Source organism: Tauraco erythrolophus, chromosome 2 (assembly GCF_009769465.1).
Source record: "Tauraco erythrolophus isolate bTauEry1 chromosome 2, bTauEry1.pri, whole genome shotgun sequence".
NCBI lineage: Eukaryota > Metazoa > Chordata > Aves > Musophagiformes > Musophagidae > Tauraco > Tauraco erythrolophus.
In genome coordinates this window covers 31455228-31472665 of record NC_141466.1, presented here as the reverse complement: position 1 = coordinate 31472665, position 17438 = coordinate 31455228, and the positions used below count along the sequence as shown (strand labels likewise).

Here is a 17438-nt window from a genome sequence, read left to right as displayed (position 1 = left end):
AAATTATTTTTTCTGTAAGAGTTGGCACATCTGTAGCTCAGGGAATGAGAGGCAGGAAAATAGAATCCAGTCTGTCATTCCAAGTCATGGCAAGATAAATAAGCCAACAACCGAGACCTATGCACTTAAACCACGTTGAAATTTTACCCCTTACTGGATATTATGTTTTTGGTTTTGCAAAATTAGTAATGCTTGAATAAATCCTACTCAACACGTTGTTCTAGTTAGCAAACGCTTTGAGACAGAAAAATAAATTTGACTGAACTACCCCTAAAAGAGAGGCAGAGGTGAGCTAGTCTGGCTGCTCCCAGCGATTGGTTAGAATTGTGTTCTAAATAACCAGTACTTTGATGTGCACCTGTCCGGTTTGGAAGCCCAAACTTGTCAAGTGTGACGTTTCAGTTGTGAAATTACAGAGCATCGATAGTTGGTACTACTGTTGCAGCCCTCGAAAGGCCGCCTGGGCACGTTTGCACCTATAATTTGAGTTTTGGTAGTATAAAAAGAATATTGTGCCTTGGTATGTTACCAGTAATGTGGTGGCTGGATTTTCTTTATCTAAAAGCCTAAGACCCGTGTAATCAGAGTGAGTTATGTATTTTAAGTAACTTCTTAGGGATACAGATGAGGTGTTAGTTTAGGGGAGGCGACAAAAATGAAGGTTTTGTGGGTTGTTTTAGTGCTTTGAGATGTTGAATGCTCTCATCAACTGGTTCTTTTCTAGAGATGGACCACTGGTGATGCTCCACTGAATGGCCACCAAATGGGCATACCTTTAGAAAAAGTCAATTGTTATGTTTAATGTCGCCTTGTAGCAACAGTTAACAGGCAGTTTACTTAACCTGCAGTCTTTGTGTTCTTCCAGGTGGCATTAGTGAAGCCTTTTATGCTGGGAGTAGGATGATTCCAAGACTGTGCTTTGTTGGTTTTGGGTTTGGTTTTTTTTTTAGAGGGAAATGTAGACTATGTGAGGTGAAAAACAGTGAGAAAAATCTCACTCGGTTATACTAGTTTCTATTCAGTCTCCTATTTTACTTGCAGCTCTGTTTTTCATTCTTAGCTGGAAGCTGGTGGAGAGTTTCTGTACTCACATCTGTGAGGCAGAGCAGCACCTGGGAAGCCAGATGTATTCAGTAAATGTGCCAAGACACTATTTTACCAGAAAGGATCTGATTCTCCTTTTCTTTTTCATAAAAAGCATATATAGAAGGGAGAGGCAATTTAGAGATTAGCTAGAAATGTAGGCCTGGTTTGTGCTTAAAAGTTTTGCTGGCATAGTTATGTTGGTTAAATGTATTTAAAAAAATAATCTGTCTTTTGTGTAACCTGACAGTCCTTTCCCAGTATACCTTATTATTTTCAGGAAATTGGTGTTAGCTGCATCTTCCCTGGGGAACTGAAAGGATTTTAATTTGTCTGTTCTTGCAAGCATTTATGGTTCATATCTCACTGTAATAGTGAAGGAAGATTGGTATTTAATAGGTGAAAGAGACCTACAAAACTTTCTGAAGCAAGGAAAAGTTTTTTTTCTATTTTATTTTATTTTAATAATAAAGACTCTTTGCTCTGATTTAGCCTTTAGCTCCTCTGGGACTTGAGATGGAAGCCAGTTCTGTACCTTTTGCCTGCGTACTAGGGTAGTAGATTCTGCTTGTTACCTCACTTATACTGCCAGATACCAGCAGTTAATTAATTGGTTCAGAGAAAAGGCATCTCCCTCAGATGTATACATATATTAAGATCTTGTTCCAGTTGAATGCTTCGTTTTCTTCTCAATAAAAAAAATGTTTTGCTTTAATAATCTCATTTGTGCTTGCCTTGGCTTTCTGTCTTTCTAGCTAATGATTTCAGAGAAAGAAAGGATGATTCAGAGGATGCCGAGTTGCGGTTTGTCACTTGTCAGTCTTTATGGAATCAGATAAAATCGGAAACAGAGGTGAGTCTTGCACCTAATACTAAAGCAGTGTGCTGCGTTTATAACAGTGCTGCTTGCTGCTTTGTTTCTGGAGATCTTCTTTTTTGCATGCTTAAAAGGGCAATTAGTTAAAGCAATAAAAGGGCCAGAAATATTGAATGAGACTGAAATCACTGTCTAGAATATAAATTAGTAATAATAAATCCATCAATTGCACGTTCCTTCTAACCACAGAGCTACACGTGCTTTTGATGCTTCAAGCTGCTGCTTCTAAGCTTGTCTTCTTACTAATTGTCCTTCTAATTAATTCCTGGTATACTGCTGTTCTCTACCTTCAGTTCAGCTAGGTGCTTGCCAGCCCTCTGAGGATTTTAGGCTGCTCTTGACTTCAGTGTTACAGAGTTCATAGCAGCCTAAGATTCACAGTGGATTTGTGTAAATACAACTGCGTGGATGTCAAATACTGAATGACGCAGCTGCAAACATAGTCTATCGAATTAGGACGGTCAGTGTCATTGGGGTTGTCTGGTGGGGGTGTGAGTTAAATTCATACTGAACTGTGGCCTCCTAATAGTTGTGTGTTAGATGGCATGCTGTGGTTGTGTCCCTATAGCCAGCTGGCTTGTATTACAGTTTGAATAATTGCTTCCGTACAGCGGGGATTTCCTCCTCTACTCAGTGTAGAGCCCAGTATTCTGGGCAAGTGTTCCATATTCCTCTGCCTGCTGCTGGGCTCTGGACATTATGAGAATTTTTTTTCCAAAGTTTCTTTTGGGATGTACAGTAGAAGCCAGCTGGATGTAGCTTTCAATCTGGACCCTTGGGCTAAACTCATAAATTCCTCTAATTCTGTTCTTACTATTCCATGATACAGCTCGCTTTGGCTAGTCAGCACCCTTTTCACACTAAAACTAACCAGGCTGAGCAAAGCAATGTGGTACATCATGGTGCTGATTATAGAGAGCACACAGAAGTTTGTGGAGATGTATTTGGTATCTTCCTGCCAACTGCTTCAGCTGATGGCTTAGCTACCAGCGTTGGCAATTACATTGGCAGCTGCACCAGAAACTGCCTTGTCAGCTACACAGTGGACTATAGGGAAAATGACATTCTGTAGCTGCTTCTGGAAGACCTTTTCTTGGATCTTCTTTCTTTGGCACAGTGTTGTCAAGGCTTTTGAGACAATGCTTCTACACCGCCAACAGTGGCTGCAGGATTTTCAGATTGGAGAAGTGTTGTTTTCTTTTTCCTAGTGCTCTGCAAGCATTTCTCCCAGAGCAGCAGGCACAGCCCATCATAGCAAATGCCTCTCTTAACAGATCAGAAGCACAGAGTCATTGCCATCTGGAAAATCATCATTCTTTACTGTTCTAAATCTCCTACCCTTGTTTTCTTTGAGACTACTAGGAGTTTGCCAGATACTTTGTTCTTTTTTTCCTCCTCCTGATGGAAGACAGTTCATCCTACGTTGCCAAATTGATATGGGCTTTGCCTTAGAGTTTGATTTGCCCAAGGGCAGATTACCTGCAGTTACTTTTGCTGCTCCACATAGAATTTTCTTTATCCAGCTTCTGGGATATCTGTGATATTTTTTCTACTGAGTTTTGAATCACCATCCTTTTATCCCACTGTTGGCAAACTTGGAGGTGGTAATTTTTCTTACATATAAAATTGTGAGAATTCAGGTTGGAAGGGACCTTAGAAAGTCTCTAGTCTGAACTGCTGCGGTGCTTGTATTGGTGTTTTCCCAGTTCTTGGTATCTATTTGAGGTGTTGAAGAGTGAAGAGGATTTGACCTCCAAGTATCTCTTGCAGAGCATTCTTGGCCGTTGTATGTCCCTGATAAACTGTGCTGCAATTGTGGCAGGACCATCTGTGCTCTGGTGATGAGATCCTTTCAGGCTTCTCTCAACATGAAAAGCTGGCAAAAGTGCTGCAGGAAATGTCCTTGATTTGGGAAGGTGAATTTTGGACCTTTTTGAGTTGCAAAGTATCCCAGTTTTGGCCCCTGCTGTCAGCAATAGCTTTGCAAATGTTCTTACTATGATACATCTCATCAAGGGCTTTCAGAAACGTTCCCTTCCTGTAAGATGAGGAATTCCAGTCGCACTGCCAGGATCTAGGTTAGAAACAAAAAGCCTAAGTGCAGGGCTGTGATATGGTAATTTTACCTCTAACGTGCAGATAATGGTGCAGATAATGGTTTCCGGACCAGTAGCAGATAACCCTGACCAAACCTGGTGTCATAGCAGGGATTGAACTTCCAGTTCATATGCCTTTTCCAGAATAAGCAATGTCATGCAAGTAAATGAGTTGGTCACTTGAGATGCAGGGCAGCCTGGTGTACTTTCTGGAACGCCACCAAAATAGTGACAGTACCAAAGTTGTTTTGAGTGATAGATTTTAGGAAAGCAAAGTAAACATGTATGGCAGACTGAATTCCATCTTCACAAGTGCACACTGGAAGAAATAATATATCCTGTAACCATGCAAAGGAAGGATTCAGGTTCTTGTTAGGGCAGCTTAGTGAAAACATAGAATCATAGAATGGTTAGGGCTGGAAGGGACCTTCAAAGGTCATCTAGTCCAACCGCCCTGCAAGGAACAGGGATATCTCCAACTAGATCAGGTTGCTCAGGGCCTCGTCCAACCTGACCTTGAACGTCTCCAGGGATGGAGCATCCACCACCTCTCTGGGCAACCTGTTCCAGTGTTCTACAACTCTCATGGTAAAAAATTTTTTCCTAATATCCAATCTGAATCTACCTCCCTCTATTTTAAAACCATTACCCCTTGTCCTATCACAACTGGCCCTCCTGAACAGCCTCTCCCCATCTTTCTTGTAGGCCCCCTTGAGGTACTGGAAGACCGCTATAAGGTCACCCCGGAGCCTCCTCTTCTCCAGGCTGAACAGCCCCAACTCTTTCAGCCTGTCCTCATAGGAAAGGTGCTCCAGCCCTCTTACCATCTTCGTGGTCCTCCTCTGGACCCTCTCCAACTGGTCCATATACAATGATAGTACAGTAATGATCAGGAGAAGCTCAAGGTCTGATGGATTCTGAAGCAGAAACTCAAGAGGATTGTTATGGCACATATGGTAATACAGGAGCTGTTACAATGCTGATGGCATAAAGTCTTCTTTTTACAATGCCATGTTACAGCTTCTTCTGAGTTGCCATAGAATTTATCAGTTGGGAGCTCAGCGGTATGCAATCAACACCAGAAAGGCCAGAAGAATATTGTTTTAATGAGAACAGGGTGAAAAGAGTAAGATTGCTTTGTGTAAGGTTTTATCAGTTGTTCAGGAGAGCAACAGGAACTCTTTGTAATGGAAACGGAGCTCAGGTTTTTGAGCAGGCATCATTTGCAGTCTCCTGGAGACGTGGCCTTAACTCCTTTCATAGCTTCCTCCTCTTCAGTGCTGCTAGAGACAGCCTTTGCCACTTTGATTAACATCCAAGTTCGCTGCTGTATGTGTCACTTCTTATTGCTAATAAATCTTGATGATTTTATTTGGGGCACATGTTTAATCTTGTTTCCAGCATCTGTGTTGTAGAGCATATATTGATATGCTGAACTTCAGAGTACTTTTTTTTTTGTTGTTCTGTTCTAGCAGAAGGCATATCTTGAATTAGAGACAGATTTTCAAAGGCACATACATAATAAAAGAAATACAAAATGCTGCCGCTGTGTATCTGCCTTTAAAAGTTTTATCTCACTCTGCTTTCTCTCACCTTTCAATATATTCCTGCATATACATATTCTTGTATGAAAATCATCCTGAAGGGCAAAAGATAGTGTAGCGAATGTGGCAGTCATGTGGTTTAGTATTTTTTACTAGAAACTATACTTAATGCTTTTCTTTATTTTTTTCTTTCATCCTGAATTAGCTTTGGTGGAGCTGAATGTTTGCTCTCGTACAGTTTTCTCAGAAAAGCATCTACAGGTGTTTTGTATGCCAAGGGGGAATAATAGGAATTTTCATGAATATTCTTCCAGAAAGTCATTATATTGTTTTATTCCTCCTATGTTACTTACACTTTGGCAGTATGTTTGGGTTTTTTTCTCCTTCTTTAAAGCTTGTGGTGTGACAATGCAGTTAAGCTCAAAGCTCATTTACTTTCCAAGTTATTGTTGAGGCATTTGACCAGAAGTTCCAAGATGGGAAATGTCTGTTTGCCACACAGTGAATAAATTAGCATGTTTATAGTTCACAGGAAAACTTAGAGTTACTTAAAATTTTACCGTGCAGTTTTAAGGATTAAAAATTATGCAGGAAAGGGGTAGGAAAAGGAAGATATTCTGATGATTGCGCATTTTTATAAATAAAATCTGTGTTTGTTTACAGCAAATACAGGAAGACTTGAATAAGCAGTTATTTGATAACCTAGTAAGTTTCTTGAGGCGGTCTCATTCTGACTTCCAAGAGAAGACAGCAGAATGGACTTGTCGGATGAAGTCCAGAGAAATCCCTACTGCAGCTCTTGTCTTAGGTAATTTTTTTAAGATACATTTTGTTATGTACATCTGCTTGAAACTGACGTAGAGATCAAAGAAAAATATATTGCTGACTTTCAGCAATTACTATGAGCAGTATCAGCTTCAGAAATGTTTACAGAAGAGACTGGGCTGGGAAAAGGAAGCAGGATAAGACCTCCTTCCCATTTGTCTGTATGCGTAATAGTGCAGTAACACCTTCCCTAAAAGTCCATCTTGGCCAGCTGGTAGTGATACAGCGTTTTTTTTCCCTGATGCACTGCAGATGCTTTGATTCTGTCCCTGTTTCTGCCACCAACATCCTTGGTGGTTTCTGTGACTAACCATGGAATTACACAGCATCTATTTCTGATATATGTTCTTGCAGCGCATCTTTACATGTAGGAAAGCAGTGTCATTATCTTGGAAAAGGAGCAGAGAGTGAAGAAAATAGATTAAGGTCTTGTTACTGAAGTTAGTGAAGTTCTGAAGTTTTTTTTTTGTTGTTTTCTCCCCTACTTTCTTTCAAAGGGCTGTAACTGTAATCCTAAACCTGGTTCAAGGCAACCTGATTGCATTTTCAGTGGAGCATTTTAGGACCCTAAAATCAGACCTGTGCTTCAAATTTACCATGTGAGCACTGACAAAGCCTGGAAGTCAGTCTACTTTTGTAGGTAGTAGAAAGTGAGAAGTTGCTGCTCTGAATATTTCTATGTAAGAAGCTGTGAATTGCCTTCTGGAGGGACTTGTTCTTTTTTTTTTCGTTGGCTAAGGATATTACCAAAGGCAGTAAATATTGAGTAGTTCATAGTAAATTCAGACTGTAGTTCATACTAACTCATGGTAACTTTTCTCCTTACATAAGCCATGTGAGAATCCAAGTCTCAGGTGTATGCACTGCTCCTCTTCTAGGAAAGGTGAATTTCATCTCGTCTGCAGACCTTAGGTGGCTGTGGATGGCTTCTGAGGGTATGAGTAGCAGGGAAGTCAGAAAACCAATCCTACTCCTTTCAGGTTTGCACCCTTGCGAAATTTTTCTTTAAAAAAAGGCAGCCCAAACTACATGAGGAGTCTTTGCAGTGATTCCCTTTTCTGTTTAATCTGCTGGTATTAACATGTATGTGTAATCTTGTGCTAGTTTTTCGTCTTTCCTCATGATGTGATGCTTTCCATTCCTTCCTTGAATAACTGAGGTGTCTTCTGCTTTTTGTCTGCTGTTCAGTTTATTATTCAATCACTGTGATCACAAATCACAGGAAAAATGTCCTTAAAGATTTGTCTTTCTTCTAGGTGTAAATGTTACGGATCATGACTTGACTTTTAAAAGTCTCTCAGAAGTCCTTCAGGATAACATTACTCCATATATAGCCTTGCTAGAAGCCAAAGATTGCCCGGGTAAATACTGCAGTAGCTTTGCTTCTTCATCTGAATAGACTGTCAGTTAACTAGAAATTCTAGCTTTTCCCCCAAACTAAGAATAATGGGATGGAGGGATCTTGAAGACCACGTAAAGATTTGCTCAATCCCATGTTAACATAGCAGTAATGCCTACTGTATTTTAAGAGGTATCCAGTTCTGTTTAAAACAATAGAGATTGAAATACTGCTTAGTTGTAGCATCAATGTCAAGAACATGCTGCTTAGTGTATTGCATGTTGATATTGTGGGTTGACTTTCCTCTTGTTTGATTGGAAAGTGTCTGTATGCATTCCGCTTTTTAAATGCTTACAGCTATGTTATTACAGTTAAAGAATGGGTAGAGTAGAATTTTGTCACATTCTCCTTGCTCCTTTTTCATTTTTTAAGTAAAAAGATTGAAACCATTTATGGCAGTATCCTCAGATCTGTGGATTGGGTGCCCTGTTTATTTTTAGGTCACTCTAATAGCGTGTAGTCAGAGTTCAGGAAAGATGCAGGGCCAGCACCTTTACTGGATTGTTGCTATCTAGGCAAATTGATCGGATAATTTTTATTGCGTTAAAACATGCATGTCAGGAATGCTTTCAAGCTTTCTGGAGCATGAGATGTGCATTCTGGAGAGAGAAGGAGAATAATTAGAAAAGTGAAAAATAAGTGACAATTTGGGTAATTTTTTTTAGAATATGAGTTGGAGAAATGTTACCAAATGTCTTTACTGTGTGTCTAAAAATGTTTTCTGAAGGCATAAAAAATCTGATCCAGAAGCTGATGGGGCAGCTGATGAACTGCCGTATAGATGTGGACTCACTGGAAGACGAGGACTATGTGCAGGTTTCCCAGAATAGAATACGTTGTTCAATGACTTCTCTTATCACCTGGTACGAGAGTGTAACAAAGGTATGATTTTTTTTTTTTTTTTGTATCACCAGTTTATAAAAATGCCTGACCTTTTATATGCTTCTAAGAAAGAAATTGAATAACTCAAACTTCTATTCCGTAGTGAAAAAATGCCAAAGGTTAGCTTTTTGTTTAATACTAAGAAATAACTGAGATTGAGGTGATTTGGATATAAGTCTGTAACATATATAACAAATGTGGAGTTAGTTCCTGATTAGGAATGTTGGAATTCTGAAAAACAAGCCAAAAGTACTATTTTATAATATGTTTAATTGGGAACTAGAAGCTTAAAGTGCAGTATCAACTTTATACCAGGTGCTTTTCTCCCAGGAGTGCCGAGATGTTTTGTCTATTAAAATAAAAGTTATAGAAAGAACAGTGTGGTGCCTGGTTGCCAGCTGGGGTTAAATGGTGTCAAACAACGGCCCACCCAGGGGAAAGGCTCCCTGTAAGTGCTAATGTGACATCACATTGTCTGCAGCCTGCGCTACATTGACAAGCAGTGAGAAAATAACTTTAAAAATGTTTTTATATCTTTGTATTTAATAAAGCTAATGAAGCTTTAAGTTTTGTTCCTGTCATGAATAAAAGTTAGATCTGATTTTTTGATGATTTTGTCAGAGCAGCGTGTTAAACAAAAGTGTAATGAATACATGCTGGTTTTATTACTGGGTAAAGATACTGGAAATGGATGAGATCTGTGTATGCAACACAAATCTTCTCCCTCAGTCCCAACAGAATTGCAGCAGTTCTGTCCCACAGAGCTATTCTTGTCTTTGTTGGAATGTGGCATTTTAAAATTTGTTTATTCTTGGTACTTCCTGCTGTGCCAAACAGAAGGAAGAAAAATTGCAACTGTAGATGCTAATAATAAAAACAACTGTAGCAAAAAGTTAGTCACGTCACTTTGGAGCATTATAATACGGTAGATGTGATTCAATCTTTTTATTTTCCTGTTTTCTCTTTATTAATGCATAACAAATGGCTTTAAAGAAAACAGATTCTGAAACTCCAAGCAAAAAAAGAACTTCCTCTTCCAGACACGGGCAGTCTCCTCCAGTTGTAGTTATATTCAAAGACATGGAAAGTTTCACCACAAAAGTACTTCAAGATTTCATAGTCATCAGCAGGTAATATGACCTGAAGTTTAGTTCTTCCACTCCTTTACGCGTTTTCTATTTGCAGCTGTTTCGACGTGTAACAGTGAGGCCAGTGGAGAGTTGGAATCAAATATTGATGCTGCTTCTTTGCAGTAGTGATTGAGCAAAAACCTATTTGCTAGGTTTTGGGGATAAATTATCCTAAAGCTAACTTGGGACTCTGAACCAGAGTGCCTAAGAGCTGGGTTGAAATATTGGGTGGCAGACTGAATTCTTTACATAAGAGGATTTATTGGTACTCTTTGTTACAGAATTTGTGATTAAGATGCCTAGATCGTTCTTCTGTAGACTTTTAAAATTGTTTTCACAGTATATTTGTTTGTATGACTACTGATGTAATGCTGCTTAAGGGTCACTAGCTTACTAATAGGAGTATGTAAAACTTACCCAGAGAATTTCTCAGTGTTGGCCAGGATCTGTAATGAATAGCTACTTCAGGTGCTTCTGTCCTTCTTTAACCTGTCTTCGTTAATAGAACTTCATGCATTCTAATCAAAACCCCATGCTGTTCTCCAAAAAGAGCATCTTTCACTGAGTCCCCAGCTTGAAACTACAGTTGCAGTAGAATTGGGGCTGCACTTGTACAGTTAATTCGGCTGCAGTGTGCACGTCTGACACCTCTAAACAAGGCTAGGCAATTTCACTGGCTGAGAGACCCACAATAAAAATATTTTTCTACTTCAGATGTGGCAGATGGGTTCTCTCTTTTATTTCAAGAAATAAAATCAGAAATGCACAATTATCTGGAAATAGAATCATAGAATCATCTGGTTGGAAGAGACCTTCAAGATCGAGTCCAACCATTCACCCTGCACTGTCAGAGTCCCCAAACCATGTTGCTACACGGTTTTTAAACACCTCCAGGGATGGGGACTCCACCACCTCCCTGGGCAGCCTGTTCCAATACTTCACAACCCTCTCTGTAAAGAAATTCTTCCTGATATCTAACCTGAATTTCCCCTGGCGCAACTTGAGGCCATTCCCTCTCGTCCTGTCATTCATAATGTGGGAGAAGAGACCGACCCCCATCTCCCTACAACTTCCTTTCAGGTAGTTGTAGAGAGCGATAAGGTCCTCCCCTGAGCCTCCTCTTCTCCAGACTAAACAGTCCCAGCTCCCTCAGCCGCTCCTCATAGGACAAGTTCTCTAAACCCTTCACTAGTTTTGTTGCCCTTCTCTGAACCCGCTCCAGCACCTCAACATCCTTCTTGAAGTGAGGGGCCCAAAACTGGACACAGTACTCCAGGTGTGGCCTCACCAGTGCTGAGTATAGGGGGACAATCACTTCCCTGCTCCTGCTGGCCACACTGTTTCTGATACATGCCAGGATTCCGTTGGCTTTCTTGACTGCGTGGGCACACTGCTAGCTGATGTTCAATTGACTGTCAACCGGCATCCCCAGGTCCTTCTCTGCTGTGCAGCTTTCCAGCCACACTTCCCCAAGCCTGTAACGCTGCAGGGGGGGGTTCTTGTGGCCCAAGTGTGGGACCTGGCACTTGGTCTTGTTGAATTTCATACAGTTGGCCTCGGCCCATCGATCCAATCTGTCCAGGTCCCACTGTAGAGCCTCCTCACCCTCAGGCAGATCAACACTACCTCCCAATTTAGTGTCATCTGCAAACTTGCTGAGGGTGCACTTGATCCCCTCATCCAGATCACCAATAAAGATGTTAAAGAGAACAGGCCCCAACACTGAGCCCTGCGGAACACCACTGGTGACCGGATTTAACTCCATTCACCACCACTCTCTGAGCCCGGCCGTCCAGCCAATTTTTGATCCAGCGAAGCATACACCTGTCCAAGCCATAGGCAGCCAGCAATTAGGGCGTAAGGCAGGGGAAAATGAGGTTTGAAATGTTTTTTGAGTGTTGTGTTTTATTTTGTTTTTTTTTTTTTTTGTGGCAAGGATAAATAATTAAGAGTATATGGAATGTAGATGAAGTGCAGTTGAGGTCCATCAGTCTACTATTTGCAAATACACTTTTTTAATAGACTGTATCTCTCCAGAAAAAAGCTTCAGAGGATTCAAATGATCTTATAACTAAAGATTGTCTTGATTAAAACAAAGTAGAAAATGGATAAAATAGAAACTCAGCAGGGTTCCATAATACTTTGAAAAAGATCTTTGGGATAGTTGTAGAGAATTTGGCTTATTCTCTTCATTTCAGTTTTAAACATATTTAATAATAGGGGTGAAGTGGGTAAATGGAGAGCTTGTTCTGATTTGTTAATCACAGGATTCAGTTTTTCTCCAGTACTCTCTTAGGTTATCGACAGCGGACAGTAATATGTGAAGTTTATTGGGTTTGTGTTTAAGTCTCTAACAATGACTTTTGAGGAGTTAGAGAAATAAATAATTGTGGGATAACAATTAAAACACAAAGGTCAAAAAGTTGCTGTGATGAAAACAGAGGAAAGGAATAAATTGCCAATTTTAACCTAGAAGATTAAGGTAGCAGAGTTTGTATCTCCTTGAAACGAATAAAAAATGGAAAAGAATGATGAAATAATACAAAATACAGTGGTTTTGGTATAATTTGTATGCTGTTCACAAGGAATACAGCATTCAGTCCTGGTTTTCAGTTCTTGAAGCATATCTTCAAAATTTATCTGAAGAGGAAGATTGAATCTCGAGAAGTTAGATTTATATTTTTTTAAGTATAACGGGAACAGAACATTAGAGGAGTTTCATATTTATTTTAAGTTTATTAAATGATGTAAAATTTTTAAATTTTCTTGAGATTGTTCTCAAGAACAGTCTCTTGAGTGTCTCTTCTTTTTTCTCCCTTTCTTTGAAAAAAAAGTCATATTCTAAGATTCAATTCCCTAAATACAGCTTTTTGAGAAGATGGGACCAGGACAATACTCTAAATGAAAATATGCTTTTTATGCCACTTCCTGAAATTTGAATCCTAATATATAATTTAATTTGCTTTTCTACTTTAGGGCTTTAAACAGCTTCCTTTTTCATTTTACTCCACATCAAAACTCTCTTGGTTTACTGGCAACAAATCTTTCAATTTACGCTTTTCTGCATCTAAAGTCCGTGCTGTAGTAGGAACATAACACATTTGTTTCATGATTTTTCTATAATGTAATTATTACCTTTTTTTCTCTCCCTTCTCCTATGATCTAGTCAGCATATCCGCGAATTACCTCTAGTACTGGTATTTGGGATCGCTACATCTCCAATGGTTATCCACAGCTTACTTCCTCACTCTGTTTCTTCTCTGCTGTGCATAGAGCTTTTCCAGTCCCTTTCCTGTAAGGAGCACCTGTCTACTATAATTGACAAGGTAATTCCCTTTCTAAATAGGAGGAGCGTGTGTGTATTCAAGCACAGTGTACATGTGTGGCCTTTAAAAGTATGTTTGTCTGAAGCTGTTGAAATGGAATCTCTTTGTGGGAGCTGTGGATTTTGGATATTTCTACTCATAGCTGCAGAGTAGCTTAATACTGAGAGCTTCCTTCTCACATTGAGACACACTCACACCTGCTTTTAACTTTCATTTGCATTCATGTCTGTGCATACATACTGGAACAATTACACTTTCACCTTCCCACCTTTTCATTAAAGTGGTGATTTGATTTGAGTTTTACTTTGTTCCAGAAAAAGATAGCTTTAAACGTGGAAAAATTCATTCTGGCCTGAATTTTGCAGCCTGTCAAAAATTACTTATCCAAATGGTCAAGCCACACTGTGCCCATGCAATTCTCAGAACGCCACTTTGTGCAGGATTTCCAAAAATCAACTGAAAATCAATCTTTGCACGGATATTTTAATAGAAATGCTGCTTTTAGAAGTTGGCGGTTTATTTAGTATCTCATTTAGCTGAATGCTAACACGTTCTGAGAGTCGTATCAAATTGTATATATAAATTTTACTGAGTTGAACTCGGGAAGGAATTTCTGCTATGGCTACTTTTCCTTTTTGTCTCCCTTAGGTGCTCCTGACAGCCCAGTTTCCCTTTAAACTGGGTGAGAAAGTTCTGCAGGTTCTCATCAACATATTCTTATACCATGATTTTTCTGTCCAGAATTTTATCAAAGGATTTCAGGTAGGCAATGGTAACAAGAACTCAAATTATGATTGTGAAAACAAAGGGTAATTACTAGGCACTGAAAGATTTCTTAGGTCTTAATCTTGCTGTCACTGAATTGGATGAAAAAAATGTCCTCTGGAAACAGTTTGGATCTGTGAACAAGGTGTATGTAAAGTTAAAACCTTAACTGCTAAGGTTTTAAAGGAAAACCTGTAGGAGAGGTGTGAAGAAGCATGTAAAAGCTTACTCTGCCACAAAAAAACTGTATTTAAAGGTTACATTTAAACAGATAACCTGCCTTAGTGGGTAGAAAGACCTGTATTTTGCTACAGATTAATTTGTATCTTCTAACACTCCTGGCAGAGCTCTCCAGCCTGATCCTCTGTACCAAGTCCTCATACTCTGGTTTGTCACGGTGCAAGTACACTGCAGCAGTGTCTCTTCTTCCCTGCTGGAACTCTTCTGGCACAGTTTCTGGATGCACAATTCACTTCTTGCCTTTTCAGGGAAATTGGAGCTGTAGGGTCATTTACTTTGTGCTTCAGAGTAGGTGGTGCTTGTGCTCCAAGCAGCTGTGCAGCCATGTGGGAGTTAGATTTACCCGCTCAGGAGACAAAGCAGAGGACTTCATGGTTTCCAAAAACAGTCTATACAGAGCATGATAATTATATTTTTATTTCTCTTTAGATATATTTCTGTGCCTGAGTCTCCTTGTAGCTTTTGTAGATTGCAGACGAGTTCTCCACAGAGAATTTGTAATCCCTGTAATCTGTTTTAATGCAGGATTGTGGAATTGTTTCTCTCTTGCCGGGTTCCATGAGTGAATCTGTTAGTAAAACAAGCCCTTGGAGTGTCATATACCTTTAGAGTGTCTCAGATTCTTTGACATCTAAAATTCACTGGTTACATATGGCCAGGAGAAATATCCTGGCGGTAGTACCCATTTCTACAGACAGACCTGCGTGGGCTTCCATGGGTTTCAGCTCCTCTTATTTGAAAGAGTTGCCAGGGTTTAATGATTCCCCATTGGCCTGATAAGAAAATAGAAGTCCTAACGCTGACAGCGTATGGCTGTGTCCTTGTGCATTAAAAGTATTCAAGGATGAAGCAATTTCAGATCAGATTTCCTAAGTGATAGATACAAGAGATCACCATCATTTTGTTGTGTCTAGGAGTGATGTTAACATTTCTGTCAGAAAATGTCTTTCCCCTTTCACAGTTTTTATTAAAAGTATTTATTATGTATTAAAGATTTTTAGTGAGATAGTCTGTTCGATTGGGGTTTTGTTTTGTTTTTAAGAATAGATGTGATGAGTATGTGCTGTTATTCTGCAGGGCCCCGATGCTACAAACATTTAGTGCAGCTGAAATCAGTGATAAAGCACGTTTGTACATATGCATAGTTAGAGTTTAACTGTATTTTTGTGTACATGAAACAGGAATTGAAATCAGGACATGCGATTGGTTCGCTTTTCATACCTTTAAATATGCTCTTTGTTATTTGTGAGCATGGAGCTGAATATGTAACCTAAGGAATGCAGAAATTCACATAAATGAACAGAAATATTTGACAAGCAATAGTTATCATTGTATAAGAGAGGAGAAAGATGAGGTACTGAATATGAATAGCACATACAGAAAAAAAGGTATGATGTGACTGTATTTAAAATTGAATTAATCAGCGGCCTGTAGTGACTTATAGAATATTTATGAGCTGTAATGATTTTTTTTTAAAGGAATACCATTGTATTATATGCACTGTAGTAATAAGAAAGCATTAAAAGGTGGATATATCAGAGGAGATGAATTTTATTAACATCACTGGTCCTTGCTTTGTTTTTTAGCTCTGTATTGTGGAGCACTTCTATTCCCAGCCTCTTAGTGTACTGTGTTGCCAACTGGTAGATGCCAAGAAGAGAGTAAATTCTTTATCACATGATCAGTGTGAAAACATTCGAAGGCTGCCCTCTTTTAGAAGGTAAAAGGGGAAATAAATTTTTGGACAACCTTGGGTTTAGTCACCTTTAAAAAAGATAAAAGGAATCTCTGAATGTAGCTCTGTGAAAACTGTAGATCGCTTGTGCGTGTGGTTCTATAGCAAAGGTAAATTGATCAAAAGGAGGACAGTTATAAATAATTTCAGGAAGCCTTCATCTTCTCATCTAGAGAGTACAGCTTCCGTGACGTGTAGTCACTTTAACTTTTTTTTGTCTCTTGTTCTTAATACAGAAACAAGCTCTTACGACAAATAACCATAAATCACTTTTAAACTTGTTAAGCTGACTTGGAACATGATCTCTAGGGTTTTGGAGTGGCGTTTCAATTTGCTGGATTCGATTGTCTCTTTTTGAATCTTTCCAAAGAAATCCTTATAGCAGCGTAAACTTTGAATTTTTTAAGCCTAGAATCTTTAATCATACTTTACATTGTAATTTTTAGGTTCTTGTTTTTTCTTGCCATCAGGTATGTGGAAAGTCAAGTATCAGAGAAACAGGTTGCACTGCTGACAGCAGACAGCTTCGTAAAGGTAAAATTTTAAGAATGTCTTTGGAGAGCAAAAGTAACTGTCCTAATATATTAGTTTGTGGAGCATAATAAAATACAAGACTAAGATGTATAGTTCTGTATATCATCTTTCATACAGTACATACTGTGCTTCATGTCCAGTGGCAGAGAATTAGGATTGGCAGGTCAAAATTCCAAATCTGTAGAGTTGCCAGGTATGCCTTTATACAAAGCTGCACAACTTTTCTCACATCAGTTTTTAGGTATGTCTGGAAATATAACTTCTTAAAAAGATGGGTACAAGGTTTATTTATGGCCTGGTCTTTTAATACTTACTCAGTCTGACTTTCTTGGAAAGTCAGTGAAGTGTTTGAAGAATAAGATTATATCTTGGAGGTTATATTTCACAAGCTCTTAATCCTCCATACCCTGTGTAGTTTCTGATTGAGCTCAGTAGGGCAGTCTGGGTCCCAAGGCACGGATTCACACTAGATGTTGTACAGGATTAAAACTTGAATTTATGTTACATGTTTATCTGAATGTTTGTCAAGTGATTGAAGTCAGGCTACTACTATTGTGAGCCTTTTAAGAATTCACCGACAAAGCAAAGATCTGCTGGTTATTCTCACCAGGTGAACCGCTCCCACTAGAAGTATTGCTCAGGGTGAAGGATTTCTCCTAACTTTTCATCTCAACTATAGCTAGCCTGTGAGGCAAATGTTACTACTAGAGATAAAGCAATTAATTTATCGTAGCAGAGCCTCCTGGTCTGTAAGGACTTTTCAAGAGTGAAGAACAATGGTAATGGCTGGAAGAGAGGTTGGAAGGAGGCAAGTTTGCAATTGCAGTGCAATTATAGTAGTCAAGGCGAGACACGATTTATACATGATTTTATGATCCATAGCCTTACATGGCAAAAATAGCTTAAGCTATTGCTGTTCCTGATTTACACCACATTCAGCTTATGTGGCTGTGCAATGAATGCAATCAGAGAAAATCCAATTAAAGTAACCTGACCAAAAAA

The 17438-nt window shown here is 39.2% G+C and overlaps 1 protein-coding gene across 8 annotated transcripts in view; it reads left to right on the top strand.

Moving 5' to 3' along the window:
- The window catches only part of ORC3 (origin recognition complex subunit 3), a 38373-nt gene that overhangs the window by 3269 nt on the left and 17666 nt on the right, over nucleotides 1-17438 (top strand). For 7 of the 8 annotated variants that reach the window (XM_086631297.1, XM_086631296.1, XM_086631295.1 and 4 more), the window contains 9 exons: nucleotides 1839-1936; nucleotides 6264-6408; nucleotides 7682-7786; nucleotides 8552-8706; nucleotides 9700-9836; nucleotides 13003-13162; nucleotides 13811-13924; nucleotides 15754-15887; nucleotides 16373-16436. In XM_086631297.1, coding sequence (XP_086487423.1) covers nucleotides 1839-1936; nucleotides 6264-6408; nucleotides 7682-7786; nucleotides 8552-8706; nucleotides 9700-9836; nucleotides 13003-13162; nucleotides 13811-13924; nucleotides 15754-15887; nucleotides 16373-16436 — 1112 coding nt within the window. Of the gene's footprint in view, nucleotides 1-1838; nucleotides 1937-6263; nucleotides 6409-7681; nucleotides 7787-8551; nucleotides 8707-9699; nucleotides 9837-13002; nucleotides 13163-13810; nucleotides 13925-15753; nucleotides 15888-16372; nucleotides 16437-17438 lie in introns of those variants that run through there. The other variant, XM_086631298.1, reaches the window with a different exon arrangement.